Genomic DNA, 15,829 nt, shown 5'->3' with positions numbered 1-15,829 from the left:
GGCTTCTCCCACAAAGCCAATGTCTAATCCAGTTTGCTACCTCATCCTGAATGCTGAGTGACTAAGCCTTCTTGACCAGCCTCCCACACAGGACCTTGTCAAATGCCTTACTAAAATCCATGTAGACAATATCGCTGCCTTGCCTTCATCCACTTTCCCAGTAACTTCCTTGAAAAACTCTTAAGATTGGTCATACATTACCTACCACACACAAAGCCACGTTGATCATCCTTAATCAGTCCATGTCTATCCAAATGATTATATATCCGGTCCCTTAGAATACCTTCCAATAACTTTTCCACAACTGATGTCAGGAAGGAATACAAAATGTGGGCACAAATTAACACATAGGAAATTGAGGTTACAAAGGCATGGCTGAGGTTGCAAGAAACAAGTCTTGCTCATCAATATGTACTTGTCAGTGAAACACCCCAATTCACAATTTCTTTTGAAATTCTTTTTTTAAAGAGACAATCTGAACAACTCAAAGTTTTAATGTGGGAATGGCAAACTCAGTTTTCATTATCATAGGTTTGGAAGCAAAAATAATAGCATCAGACTTCTTAATTTCTGAAAATGATAGCTATTACATAACAAATATACTGGCTGCAAGTTTAAATTGCAATCAGAAGAATGAAAAATACCTAGTGCACTTTCACCCAAGTCCCAAATTAGCTCTCCACTTTTGGAGTGGAGAAGGCAAAGCACATCAAATGGTTATGTAGTCTAAGAGCAGATCATAACTATATTATCCCAGAACCAATGGAGTCACCCTGATAAGAAATTGCAATGATTAACGTTATTTCCTACCAGCAAAGTTCCCAAAGATGGATCTTGAAGAAATTACTCTGGCTAGGCTTTCGCTAATTGTTTTCCATATTTAATGATTTGGCCAAAATATCTCTTCTGCAAATAATCTCAGTCTCTTTCCCCTTATAATCCATATGGTTTGACCACCAGGGCCATTGGTGGGTATTTCTCGTCTATTACTGAAACTGTTCTTCCTGTAGCCACAAGGCAGTGTTTAGCAATAGCCCAACACTTGGAACTTTTCCCAATCCCAAATCTAAAGCTCCCAATTTCTGCTCAACATATCCAAGCATGGCATTACTCAAACTCAGTACTGCAGTCAATGCAAAATCAATTCTGCACCCTCTCATCACAAGAGCTCCACGTGTTTTTGACAAAAAAGGGGCATAATTCTGAAGCACAGTTAACATACACATTTATTAACATGACTTTACATTTGTCATTTATATGCATTAAACTTTATTTGGTTAAAGTAACAGCAGCTCAAGTGATTCCCTTCAATTGCAAGGGAAGCCAGACAGCTGCATGATAGTAGAAGCCAAGTAGAGTGGCAGCTGCCAAATTTTAGCACCAGAGTACACACTCTAGCTTGCCAGTAGTTATTACATTTTCAACTCTTACATTTAACACGATTGGTTGAAATTAATCTCAGCCTTTGTATTTCTGTTAAATTTGTGACTTGTCAACATAAACTAGGTTAAGACATCTCTTCACAATTCGCATTGCTGGTACTTAAAGGGATAAACAATCATTGCTTAAGTCTAGAATTCAAGATGTCCACCTCCTAATAAGTTTACAAAGATTTGTTAAAATACTAATTAAACCTTTAATTAATGAACAATGAAATTCATATATTTCACACATAGAAGAACTGGACACCATATTTGATTCATAGACATTCAGTTAAATTTATTTGTTCCATACCTCCAGGTGCATTCTGTTTTATAATTTTACATCGCTGTGAAAGGCAAGGACTCTTTAACTGACTATGTATTAACACTAGCTGTTTGAAGCCAAGGGTTTAAATGGTTGGCCACAATGAAGTGCCAATCTACACAAAATATTTGCTCAAATGAACTGCCAATTTTTGAAACAAAAAGAGAGGGGTGGACAAGAAGAGTTCATAAAATACATTACTGAAGTTATGTTGCTTTAAAAAATAATATAAAAATTATAGAACAGCTGCCTTGTTTAATTTGGATTCTGAATCCAACATCCAGGAGCTGCCTCCTAACACCTATGCTGCAAAATCCCTTTCTATACATCTGTGGCAGCTTCTATTAACAAGATGTTAAAGCCTGATGCAGAGCTATAGAAAACTGCTTAACAGCACAAACACACCTACTGAATGTCAAAGTTCCAGAATGCAGCTTCTAAATACAAATAAAAAAACTATTGTTAAAAGTCAGAGTGACCTGCAGCAGTGTTTTAGGGCATTGTATTTCAAGTAAATTACTGCATATACAGAGTTGTATATGCAAAATGCACAAAATATAACACAAATGCACAAAATTCACTCAAAAATCTGTTCATTATTATTTGTCAGCAACAATAGGGAGGGGTGAAATTAATTCAGACAAAGTTAACAGAAGGTTTGATTCTTGAAAGGAATAGTGCTCTTCCATTTTGTAATGCAACTCGAGCCTCAAGGAGAAAATAAACCAGGCCACACTACTGCCAGGTATTTTCATACTTTTAGCAACCCATCTTCCTGGAAATGCTTCTTCCAAGAAATGAAACTGAGCCAGCCTCCTCACTGTCTGTGCCTAGACTGATGGCAAGGAAATGACCCACAGCATCAAACAATACCAAATGATCTGTAGCTTTAAAATGCCCAACTGTGTAACTTGAGGAGCAAATTCTCAACATGGTATTGCATTTACTGGATCTCGCCTTCACATATTTTAGAAGTCATTTCTGCAATATTCTGGAAACAACTCCTATGAACACCTAAAGAAAAAAAATTCATGTAAATATTGAACATTGAAACATTTCATAGAATTAAAATCAACTAAAAGTAGCTCAATTAAATTACACATAATTCTAAAGGCTGAAAACAATGGTGTAATCTTTTCCTTATCTTGCTAACCTGTTTTTATTTTGTCACTGAGAGATCTATTAGACAAGTTCTCTTAAGCAGAATGAAGCTCATTCAACAATTCAGAATATCCATTATTTCGCTGATTCTTTTCCCTCTTACATCACTGAAAAGCTTGCTTTGTCAGATTTGAACCGCCCTGCCTGAATTTTGATAAAGTATTTGACTATATGTGTAATGAATATTACTTGTCATTATTACAGATATTCTTAAATTTTTATTTATTATTTCTTTCTTTGGTATTTGCACAGTCTGTTGTCTTTTGCACACTGGTTGAATGCCCAAGTTGGTGCGGTCTTTCATTGATTCTATTATTATTATTCTATTATGCATGCTTTGAGTATGCCCCAAATCTCAGCGTTGTATATGGTGACATATGTACTTTGATAATAAATTTATTTTGAACTTTCAGCCCATCAAATTTATGGCCACTGTTAGGTCAATCCATAACACACATTTCCCCAATTATTGCCCTGTAGCCTATTCTCACTCACATACCAACTGACTTCACCTTTATTCTCCTGCCACCCACCTACACTTATCAGAAGTAATTAACTTAACAGTATGTCTGTGGGAAGCAGTTGCAGAAAAAAACATGAAAACTTTACACAGACAGCACCAGGGGTCAGGGTCATTGGAGTTGAGATAGCAGCACAAACTGTGCACCACTGCACCATCCATGTGTTGAACGTTGTCTGTTATTTGCTACATGCTGTTGGAGATTGCTCCATTATCCAAGGAGTAGCAAATGGGATTCAACATTGTTTAGAAGTCAGCTAATCGCCCTCTTCTCACCTCAGGAGGGAAGGAAAGTCAGTGATAAAGCAGCTGAAAATAGATGGATCACAGCCACTTCCCCAAAGAACTTCTACAGCCACAAGGCTGAAAGCTATTAAAATGACTGACATTCAACAACCACAACCATCTTTCTTTGACTGAAGTATTACTCAAGCCTTTGGAGCATTTCCCCTTGACATCCGCTAAATTTAGTTTTACCAGGGATCCTTGACACTGCATTCAGTCAAAAGCTAGCTTGCAATTGAAGGTAGTCATTCTCACTTAACTTCCGGAATTCAGCCTTTTTAAAAATCCCTGTTGAGGTCTGGAGCTTTCAGCACATTCTAACTGACCTGCGATGCTTCCATCAAATAAATACTAGGAAGACTCTCGCTATATCCTTTCTAATTTCATCCCACTCCTGACTACCATGAAGGGGTGAATTAAGATTATTTGTAAATTCTGCACCTTATTTGTTTAAATCAAAATCCCAACCTCCAGTCTTGATGCACAGTTTTGAGCCAAAACATTAACAATTCCTTTTGTACTACAGACGTGGTTCAACTTATTGAGTCCTCTGGCAGGTTTTTTTGTGGAAGGTATGTAGATGCTGGAATCTGGAACAATATCAAGGCAATCTACTTTCACCTAGGTCTGTTTCAAATATCTATTCATTTCTTATTAGCAGACTGTTCCAGTTCCTTAGTAGCTAGTCTCCCACCTTTTACCCTTCAAAATATATAGCTTGCCCACAGCATCTATAGAGGGGAATAAGCAGTCAACATTTTGGGCCAAGACCCTTCAACAGGAAACACTGACTGTTTATTCCCCTCCATAGATGCTGCTGGACCTGCTGAGTTCCTCCAGCATTTGGTGTGTGTTGCCCAAGATTTCCAGCATCTGCAGAATCTCTTGTGTTACACTCATCCAGGCAACTGAAAAGCATAGGAACACTACCTCTTGCAGGTTCTCCTCCAAGTCACACATATCAGGGCTTGGATATACAAAATCTAAATTTCTCTTCAGAATTGTAGTTTTCTTTTGGGATGACCTATTCAACGGTAATTAAGGATGAGCAGTAATTGCTGGCCTTGTCAGCAACATGCACGTCCCTAAAAATGAATAAATAACCAAAGTCCCTTTTCAAAGTATCCAGTCAGTATAGGGGATAGATTGCATAGTAGGGGAATTAAGGCAGGTATGTGGAGAGGAGTCCATGGCCAGATCAGCCAAGATCTTATTGAGTGACAGACCAGATGGGCCAGATGGCCTACTCCTTCTCTTAATTCTGATGTTCTTATGTTCAGTATTGGCTGGCATCAGACCTCAATCGTCTTAGCTCAGCTAGAACCCTCTTTTCTGAATCACGAGGTTTACAACAAAATATAGGGTTAAAATGCACAGTCAAATGGTAAAGCTTTAAGCCTTCAGAACCTACACTGCTTTACTAGCTACTGCTTTTGTTCACTACTACACGATCATAATGCTGGTGATGTTTCTTTGTGCTTTCTTTTGGTAAAGCATTCAGACAGGATTTAGAGTGATACCTGACAATGATAAAAAGGTTGTAGTTTTTCATAACTTGGACTTTTGACAAACCATGTCGCATTGCTCACACTTTGAAAAAAAAATCAGAAACTGTTTATGCAAATGATCACAATTGAAACATAAAACCAAGCTTTATAGTTTCAACACTTAATTACTTAAGAAAAAAAACTTTTAAATTATTTACTCCAAGAAAAGGAGCTTACATCAGGATTAGGCTGGTACTGGTTGGCCAACACTGCAACAAACCAGGACAAAACTGTTACCTGATCACTTCTATACGTAACTATTGACCCTCAATTTAAATTCTTGAAGAAATACAACTCTGCTACTGAAAATGAAAAATGCCAGAATGAGACAAGGTACTGTATTGGTCTTACCATAATCTATTTGCTTTAGAAGATCAATAAGAGATGATGGGAAAGGTTGGGTCTGATGTGCAATCACCTATTTTTGCACAAGTTGCAGAAAGATTACAGATTGTGTCCTTAGTTCATAACAATTATTTTCTCTACTTTACACTTGTGTACTGGAAATGACATTGAACAATCTTCAATACTTCAAATTACAAAATGTAACATAGACAAATAAAAACAAATTGATTAAAATTGCTTCTGGAATAGGCTTGGGTTATTAATACATACAAGTCTGCCAAACAGAGGTACAATTTCTGTTGCTCTCTTAATGGGAAAGGCTGACTTACAAGAGTACAGTGTATATTTCCTCAAAACTTCCACAATAGAAACATACCATAGAAAGTAGCATGGTGGTTTCACTCCTGAAAGAACTTTAACAGTAAAGACTGTGCACACATTCACCTCCAGTAGTACAGACAGCAGAGAGTGTCATGACCTTTTCCATTTGAAAAATATTCAAAAGCACATACACCAATGAATTACTATTTACTAGTTTTTAAGTAATGGTGCTTGGTCTTACAGTTCACTCATGTTCTTGAGCATTTATGCAAGAAAATGTCAACCCAGAAAATTAACATGTTACTGTTTTCTGCATTTTTTAATTGCAGAGACTTTCAAAGCTCTTCATTCACTTTGTCAAAAATGTTACATCTTTCCCAAAGATGCCATCCATTAGAAGGATACAGCTCCACAGACTTCAAAGTGGCAATATCAATGCTTACATGAAGAATCAACTAGCCACCACACCCAAATCTTATTTCACCATCCATGAACATCAAGTTGCAATATGGATCATTGTATGAAAACTGAGGAGCAAAACTCTTGAACAACTTGTCCCTCTCCAACTCTAACAGAGGGGTGTGTTGGTGCATCAAGCAAGACGAAATATTACGTGAACAGGTAACCCAGAAAATATTCTATTCCCAACAGTTCTATCAACTGCACAATCCCCAAACTTCCTGTTTGAGTCAATCTAATCAGTCCACATAATTAATCCCATGTAAAGAGCAAATTCAACATCCTTAATACAGAAACATACCACATGGTGTTTTTAGGAGATTATACTTCAAATCTGTGGGAAGGTTAGTACCCATTTTACCTACACTGCACTGATTACAAGGATATGTTTGTAAGATGCTGTGCTAACCATGTTGATACTCTTCACCAGTGACAACATATTACACCTTGAGAAGCATGTAGTGGTATGGAAACCGCACTGGCAGGCAGGAAGGCTCTAGAAAAACAAGGACATATATACAGAAAGGTGCCGGAAAAGGGCTAGTAACAACATGGAGGATCCCACCCACCCTGCTCATGGACTGTTTGTCCCACTCCCAGCACGGAGGAGGCTACGCAGCATCCACGCTAGGACCACCAGATTCAAAAATAGATACTTTCCCAAGCAGTTAGGCTGATCAACACCTCCACCCACTAACCCACGCCTCCATATCTCCAACCACCACTACTTTATCATTTCCTGTCAGTCACCTTATGTACAGACACTATTGTGTTTAGTGTGCACTTTATGGACATACAATTAAGCTGTCTTATGTATTTATATTTATTGTGTTTTTTTTTTCTTATTGTGCTGCATCAGAGCCAGAGTAAAAATTATTTCTTTCTCCTTTACACTTGTGTACTGGAAATGGCTTTGAATGAAAATTGGAAAAATAGAAGTGGAGGAGAAGATGGCGACGCGACGCAGCTCGCAGCGGCCACTCCGGTGGTGATGTCTGTCATCTGTCAAGTAGGATGCCATGCACAATCCTGATTTGATGGAGACAGACGTGAAAGCGCGGAGGAACATCTGTGAAACTTCTGAAATGCCTGCTTCGCTGCCGCTGCTACTGTGTGGTCCAGAATCTCTGGAGGGCAAGGCCCTGAGTCCTCGGCTTTGCTTGTTGCTTAGTGGCCAGGGCGGGGTCGAAGCGCTCGGCAGAGGATGGTGCTCGGTGTCGGAGGCTCCAATTTTTCGAACGGACTCAAGAGTCGGCTGCGGTCGGGTGCTTCCAATGCATCAGCAAGGCTTGCGGCGCTTGGAGGGTCATGGCAGGGAGAGTTTCTCCCTTCTACCGTCTGCGTGAGATGATGGGGCTATCGGGACTTGAGACTTTTTTTTTAACCATGCCCATGGTTTGCGCTTTATCAAATTACAGTATTGCTTTGCACTGTTGTAACTATATGTTATAATTATGTGGTTTTGTCAGTTTTAGTCTTGGTTTGTCCTGTGTCTCTGTGATATCTTTCTGGAGGAACATTGTATCATTTTTTAATGCATGCATTTCTAAATGACAATAAACGAGGACTGAGTGTCCTCATAATCTAATCTAATCATAGGATTATCACATTAAAGATTGTAAAAACATATCAAAATATCTAGCGTGAAAAGTTTCAGAGACAATTAATTGCTTCATGAGATAGTTAGCTGGAGGCAAAATGTTTTAACACTTGGAAAGATGAGCACAATGTTCTCTTACCAGAAATGTAACCACGACCATTGCAATCTTCTATGTCCATTTTCAAAGTGCTCTGCTAGAAAGCAAAAAAAAGTTTTAAATTCATTCATGTTAAAAGAATTTTTCTAAATGCAACATTTAAGTGACCTTTGGTTAACTACAAAAAGTCAGTCACCCTTAAAACATTGCAGAGCTAGAATGCCCTGGTCGAACTCCTGATTGCTGCACCAAATCTCCATGTGGCTGAGCTGTTGTGATTTTGTTTGGGGATAAGTATAAATTACGGACCTATCCATCTCCCCACGCAACACAAGAACAGTGTAAATTATTTTGGGATATACAATTAGATGATTTACCATGATCTGTGGCATATATTTGAATCATGGCTACGTTACTCTATGAAAAGAGGTGAACAGAAGTTTCTGTGCAGCCTGTCTAGGAAATGATGATTGTAATGCATTGGGATATGACTTGCAGCCCAAGATTTATTTGCTTTCTCCTTGATAATGCAATTGAAAACCTCATTACAGCGTTTTATAAAACCAAATGGAAACAGCATTCAATTTTCCTAAATTTACAACAGCATCTATTGTTGAACATCAACATATACTCAGAGTTTATGATCTCAGATGGGCTGTCTTACACATCTGAATCCCAGGCTAAATGAAACGTTATTTTTTAAAATAATGATGCCTATTAATAATCCAAGCTGGAGTTAAATCACATTGATTATACTAAATTCAAATCACACATCTAAAAGATCAAAGGCAAACAAAAATAATGACCAGATAATCTGTGTTTTAAGCAAATAAAAATTGCAGAATATTTTATACTTGAACTATTTTTCTTAAATGTAGAAATCATATCTGCATCCACCACTTCCACAGCCAAGTTGTTCCACATTCTCACCAACATCTGAATGAAGTAGTTCCCCTGAAATACTTACCTTTCCCCTTTATGAACTCTAGTTCTTATCTCCCCCAACCTCAGTGGAAGAAAGCCTGCTTGCATTTACCCCATCTATACCCCTCATAATTTTGTATACCTCTATCAAATCTTCCCTCATTCTCCTACACTCCATGAAATATCATCAAGGCTCCACCACACAGGACTTTTCTCTTCTTAAGGAAGTGGTACCAGAACACAAAAGCACAGAGTCAGTGTTTCAGGAAGAGATCCTACCCCTCTGCCATCAGACTTCTGAATGGTCAATGAACCATCCCATCTCCTGTATTCAATACATTGATTTATGAAGGGCAATGTGCCAAAAGTTTTTGCCACTCTCTGTACCTATGCCCCCACTTTCAGGGAATTATGGACCCGTAATTCCCAAATCTCTCTCCTGTTTGAGGAACTCCTATAAGTGTCCTGGGATTGGTCTCCAACAAGCACTACCATCCAGTTGAATCAAAATAATTTCAACCACAAAAGGTTTTACCATTAACCTGCATTTGCTCCATTTAAACGGGGCTTCTTACTGAATGAATGAATCGTTGACATTAAGCTATGTCATTCTCAACTACTTTGTAATATTCAGCTCAATCACATCTTTGAGGCCTGAAACAGTACTCTTCTTCAAGACACCAAACGTGCTATTATGAGCAGGTTAGTTATAAGATGTCACATTGATTTCATTTAATTGGTGATTGAACAAGGGTTGACAGGATTGTCAATCGGTTGTATTAAAATTAATAACATTTTTACAACACAGAATTAGGGCAGTCTATGCAGACTCAGTTCCCCACAAATCTTATTCTCTCAAGTGTCTACTGATTTCTTTTTTGGAAGTCTTGATTGGTTGTTTTCACCATCTCCCTTTCGATATGGACACCTCTTCATCCCTTCTTAGTGAGAGAGAGAGCTGTGCCATGTCAACGTGCTGGGTTATGGACTGTAATTTTTGTTGAAGTGCAGATCATGAGCTCTTTAGGGGCTTTGCTATAGCTTGGTGGATGGTGGGGGGGGGTGGAGGCTGATGCTTCCTGCTGGAACAAGTGGGGGGGGGAGGGAAAGATTGATACTTTGCTGCTGCTTGTGCATGGAAGCAGCGTGAGGGGCCTTTGGGGTTCTAAAGGTTTTCTGCCATTTATTCTTTGAGGCTATCTTCTGTTTCATGGATGTCTATGAAGAGTAATTTCTGGCTGTATACTGTACATTCTCTGCTATTAAATGGAATCAATGAACTATCCTTACAGGTAGAAGTTCAGATCATAAATATTTACATAAAGCTTCACCACACTATGTTCACTTCATCTCATTGCATGCTGAGTTCTGACTTAGGGAAGTTCCAGTTGAAGTTTATTTTTGATCATTTAAAATTTAAATCATTCTTCAGTTAATCTCAAATTAACAAAACTTCAAAAAGATTATTTCCAAAGAAAAAGATGAAAACTACAAACCAGAATACAAATTATGCTACTGCCTGTGTAAAGGCAACTGAAAATTAAATAGTGCAACATTTCTAATACAGGTGTCCCCCGCTTTTCGAACGTTCGCTTTACGAAACCTCACTGTTATGAAAGAGCTACATTAGGTCCCTGCTTTCGCTTTCAGAAAGTGTTTTCACTGTTACGATAAAAAGCAGCGCACGACCCGAGCAGCCGCTCTCCCCCGGATTCGGAACTGCATTCTTGCTGGCATTGCTTAAACACATGCCTGTGAGCAGCCGTTTACAAGATGAGTTCTATGGTGTCGGAAAAGCCTGAAAGAGCTCGTAAGGGTGTTACACTTAGCGTAAAACTAGATATAATTAAGCGTTTTGATCGTGGTGAACGAAGTAAGGACAGTGAGTTTGGCTTGTGGAAGTTGGCGAAGATGATGTTGAAGAGGTTTTGGCATCCTATGACCAAGAACTGATAGATGAAGAGCTGATGCAATTGGAAGAGGAAAGGATAACAATCAAAACCGAATGCAGTAGCGAACAGACCGAAAGTGAAGTAGTCCAGGAACTGAATGTGAAGCAACTGCGTGAGATTTTCGCTGCAATGATAAAGTACAACTTTAATTTTGAAAGGGTACGTCGGTTTAGGGCATATTTGCAAGATGGTTTGAGTGCTTACAAAGAACTGTATGATAGAAAAATGCGCGAGGCTCAGCAGTCAAGCATACTGTCGTTTTTCAAGCCTTCCACATGAGCCACAGCAGACAACAAACCTCGACCTTCGACATCGAGGTAGGCAGTCATAGGAGAAGATGAGCTGCCTGCCCTAATGAAAACAGACGACGATGAGATGACACCCCAGTGTCCCACCACCCCAACCCCCAGGCCGCGGACAGATACCGATTTGCAGAGAATGCAGCGGTAGCCGGGAGGTACACAGCACATCTTTAAGAAAAAAGCTGAAAAAACAAGCTAATTAATTAGGTGTCGCCCAGCACGTAATTGTCGACCCAGATCAGAGGCGATGCAATCGGCAATTGCCTCTGATCTGGGCCGACAATTACGTGACGGGCGGCACCTAATTAATTAGCATATTTATTTCAGCTTTTTTCTTAAAGATGTGCTGTGTGCCTCCCGGCTACCGCTGCATTCTCCGTGAATCAGTATCGGTCGGCGGCCCGGAGGATGGGGCCACTGCACCACCCTAACCTCCGACGACTCAGTCTAACACACCATCATCACTGTGCTCTGCGCTGTCTTCCCGATTCCCGTGATACTACACTGTACATACATTATTTCTACTTTATATAGGCTGTGTATTTTTATGTGTTATTTGGTATGATTTGGCAGCTTCATAGCTTAAGGGTTACTGGAGAGAGTGTTTATGCCGAGAGCGCTTGCGTGAGATTTTCTGCCAAAAGTGCTTGCGCCGTGCTTCTGCCGAGAGCGCTTGCGTGAGATTTTCGCTACAGAGAACAGTTCAGCCAATGATTGTGGAAAAGTATTTCTACTTTATGTAGGCTGTGTATTTATCATATCATTCCTGCTTTTACTATATGTTACTGTTATTTTAGGTTTATGTGTTCTTTGGCATGATTGGGTAGGTTATTTTTGGGTCTGCGAACGCTCACAAAATTTTCCCATATAAATAAATGGTAATTGCTTCTTTGCTTTACGCCATTCCAGCTTACAAACAGTTTCATAGGAACGCTCTAACTTCAGATGGCGGGGGAAACTTGTACGTAGAATTATTTGTACACAGACTCCCTTTCAAATCATACTAAATAGAGTGAAATGGCCACAGATTGAAGATAAAGAAAACTCATTATTCCAGTTATGATGGCACATACTGTACATTTACCATTAGGTCAGCACTATTCTTCTCACTGGAAATTCTATACAGAATTGTCTGAGCAAACAGTCCTGCACTCCTCAATTAAGTGCAGGTGTATATTTCTCACACTCACCACTGTGTTCCATCTTTCAACCATCTGTTAACAAGTACTGCTTCTCGCAAACCTAAGACCATTTCCATCAAAAGTTATCTCAATGTCCTTCGCGCCAAGAACAACTTTCATCTCTTCAGCCTCACAGCGTAGCCGAAATCCACAATCCCTAGAACTTAAAATGTCTTTTCATTGGAGATTGGAATCACTTATCCCCTTGCCTTGAGTCACCTTATATGTGCTGAAACATATATGCAACAGGATGAAACAAAACAGCCAATGTACCTTTTAAATTTTCTCATGCGAAGAGGAAATCTTGTGGAGATTTAAATCTGGACTGGCCTCATCTCAAGCACAACATCCACAAGACTCACAATGGCCAATTCAAAAACAAGCAAACTCACAATGAAAATCACTGGTTATTCTGCAAAGGCTATGCAAGAAAAGCTAAATCCAGAATCACATCTCTTCTGCAGTCACCTACAATAGTGGTCACAACCACTTATCAAGCCAACCTTGCATGATAAATTGCCGTTAATATGAGTATCCTTGTAAGTGAAGCCCAGCAATTTATGCTTTAGATTGCAGATAGGTATACGGCAGATATTGAAGGCACATTTGTTAGTCCTTAGTGTAATGAGCACCTGAACTGCTTTTACATTTTCTTGCTAAGACGATAAACTATTAAATTCATAAACACAAGGGATTCTGCAGATGTTGGAAATCCAAAGCAACACACACAAAATACTGGAGGAACTCAGTAGGTCAGGAAATATCTATGTAAATGTTAAACAGTCGATGTTCTGGGCAGAGACCCTTCATCAGGACTGGAAAGGAAGGAGGAAGATGTCAGAATAACATGTGTGGGGGGGGGGAGGAGGGAAGGAGGATAGCTAGGTAAGGGGCTGGAGAAGGAATCTGATAGAAGGGAGACTGGATCATGGGAGAAAGGGAAGGAGGGGCACCAGGGGAAGGTGATAGGCAGGTGAAGAGAAGAGGTAAGTAGCTAGACTGGGAAATGGAAGAGGAAGGAGCAGGGGAAAAAGAAAAAAAATTACCAGAAGGAGAAATTGATGTTCACGCCATCAAGCTGAAGGCTACCTAGACAGAATATAAGGTGTTGCTCCTCCAACCTGGAAGTGGCCTCATTGTGGCAGAACAGGCTGCCATGGACCAACATGATGCTACAGGAAAGGAGATAGAAAATAAAGTGGTGGGTCACTGAGAAATTCCACTTTTGAACTGACTTTATTTCTTACATCCTTCACATACATGAGGAGTAAAAATCTTTACATTACGTCTCCATCTAAATGTGCAATCATAGTAATTTATAATAATTTATAATAAATAGAACAGTCAATGTAAGATAGAGTACACTCAAATCAGCGTGAGTTAATCAGTCTGATAGTCTGGTGGAAGAAGCTGTCCCAGAGCCTTTTGGTCCTGGCTTTTATGCTGCGGTACCATTTCCTGGATGGTAGCAGCTGGAACAGTTTGTGGTTGGGGCGACTCGGGTCCCCGATGGTCCTTCAGGCCCTTTTTATACAACTGTCTTTGTAAATGTCCTGAATCATGGGAAGTTCACATCTACAGATGCGCTGGGCTGTCTGCACCACTCTCTGCAGAGCCCTGCGATTAAGGGAGGTACAGTTCCCTTACCAGGCAGTGATGCAGCCAGTCAGGATGCTCTCAATTGTGCCCCTGTAGAAAGTTCTTAGGATTTGGGGGCCCATACCAAACTTCCTCAACCATCTGAGGTGAAAGAGGCGCTGTTGTGCCTTTTTCACCACACAGCTGGTGTGTGGAGACCACGTGAGGTCCTCGGTGACGTGTACACCAACGAACTTAAAGCTGTTCACCCTCTCAACCCCAGATCCATTGATGTCAATAGGGGTTAGCTCATCTCCATTCCTCCTGTAGTCCACAACCAGCTCCTTTGTTTTTGCGATGTTGAGGGAGAGGTTTTTTTTTGGCACCACTGTGTCAGAGAGATGACTTCCTCCCTGTAGGCCACCTCACTATTATTTGAAATTAGGGCAATCAACGTAGTGTCGTCGACAAATTTAATTAGCAGATTGGAGCTGTGGGTGGCAATACAGTCATGGGTATACAGGGAGTAAAGGAGGGGACTTAGTACACAGCCCTGAAGGGCTCCTGAGTTGAGAGTCAGAGGGGTGGAGGTGAGGGAGCCCACTCTTACCACCTGCTGGCGATCTGACAGGAAGTCCAGGATTCAACTGCCCAAGGCAGCTTCAAGGCCGAGGTCTCTGAGCTTCCTGTCGAGCCTGGATGGAATTATGGTGTTGAATGCTGAACTGCAGTCCAAGATCAGCATTCTCACATAAGCATCCTTCTTCTCCAGATGTATAAGGACAGTAGGTAGAGCAGTGGCTATTGCATCGTGTGTCGTTCGGTTGTGTCGGTAGGCGAATTGTTTGGGTGGTAGCAAGCTGTAGATGTAATCCTTGAAGAGCCTCTCAAAGCATTTGCTTATTATTGAGTTGAGTGCGACAGGACACCAGTCATTCAGGCATGTAGCCTTGATCTTTTCCAGTACAGGGACAATGGTGGATAATTTGAAGCAGGAGGGCACTCTACACTGGTGGATGGAGCTGAAGTAGGCAACAAAGCAATCCCCCAACTTACTTGCTTTGTCTCACCAATGTAGAGAAGGCTGCATCAGGAGCAACAGATACAATAGATGACTCCAACAGATTCTCAAGTAAAATACTGCCTCACCTGGAAGGATTGTTTGAGGCCCTGAATTGAGGTGAGGGAGAAGGTACATGGGCAGGTGTAGCATTTCTCTTGCTTGCAGGGATGTGCACTAAGAGGGACACGAGTTGGAGGGACATATGGACAAGGGGATGGTGGAGGAAGCAATCCCTACGGAAAGCAGAAAATGGGGGTGAGGTGAGTAATTCTGTGCTTGGTGATAGGTTCCAATGAAAATGGAAGTTGCTGAGAATGATGTGTTAGATGTGGAGGATCATGGGGTGGCAGGTGAGGAAGAGAGAAATTCTATCCCTGTTACAACGGCAGGAAAATGGGGTGAGTGTGGATGTCTGGGAAATGGAGGAGATGCAGGTGAGAGCAGCATCAACAGAGAAGGAAGGGAAACCCTATTCTTTGGAGCAGGAGGGCATTGCTGATGTCCTGGAAAGGAAAGCCTCAAACTGGGAACAGGTGCAGTGAAGCCAAAGGAACTGAGAAAAAAATAGAAAGAGGAATAGCATTTATTTTTTTTAAAACAGAAGACAAGGTGGGAAGAGGTATAGTCATGAGAATTGGTAGTTTATAAAAGATGTCAGTAGAGAATTTATCTCCAGAGATGGAGACAGAGAGAGATCAAGAAAGGGGAGAGAGATGTCAGGAATGGACCAAGTGAATTTAAGGGCAGG

General features: G+C 40.4%; 1 protein-coding gene across 19 annotated transcripts in view; it reads right to left on the bottom strand.

The window, feature by feature from the left end:
• The window catches only part of ikzf4 (IKAROS family zinc finger 4), a 172,249-nt gene that overhangs the window by 89,744 nt on the left and 66,676 nt on the right, over positions 1-15,829 (bottom strand). For 14 of the 19 annotated variants that reach the window (XM_063037590.1, XM_063037593.1, XM_063037596.1 and 11 more), the window contains one exon: positions 8,124-8,178. The exons of 1 other annotated variant lie outside the window; for it this stretch is intronic. In XM_063037590.1, coding sequence (XP_062893660.1) covers positions 8,124-8,178 — 55 coding nt within the window. The remainder of the gene's footprint in view (positions 1-8,123; positions 8,179-15,829) is intronic. 4 more of the 19 variants (XM_063037592.1, XM_063037594.1, XM_063037601.1 and 1 more) reach the window with 1 other exon arrangement.

Source organism: Mobula hypostoma, chromosome X1, assembly GCF_963921235.1.
Source record: "Mobula hypostoma chromosome X1, sMobHyp1.1, whole genome shotgun sequence".
NCBI classification, from domain to species: domain Eukaryota; kingdom Metazoa; phylum Chordata; class Chondrichthyes; order Myliobatiformes; family Myliobatidae; genus Mobula; species Mobula hypostoma.
This window is presented reverse-complemented; position numbering and strand designations above follow the sequence as displayed.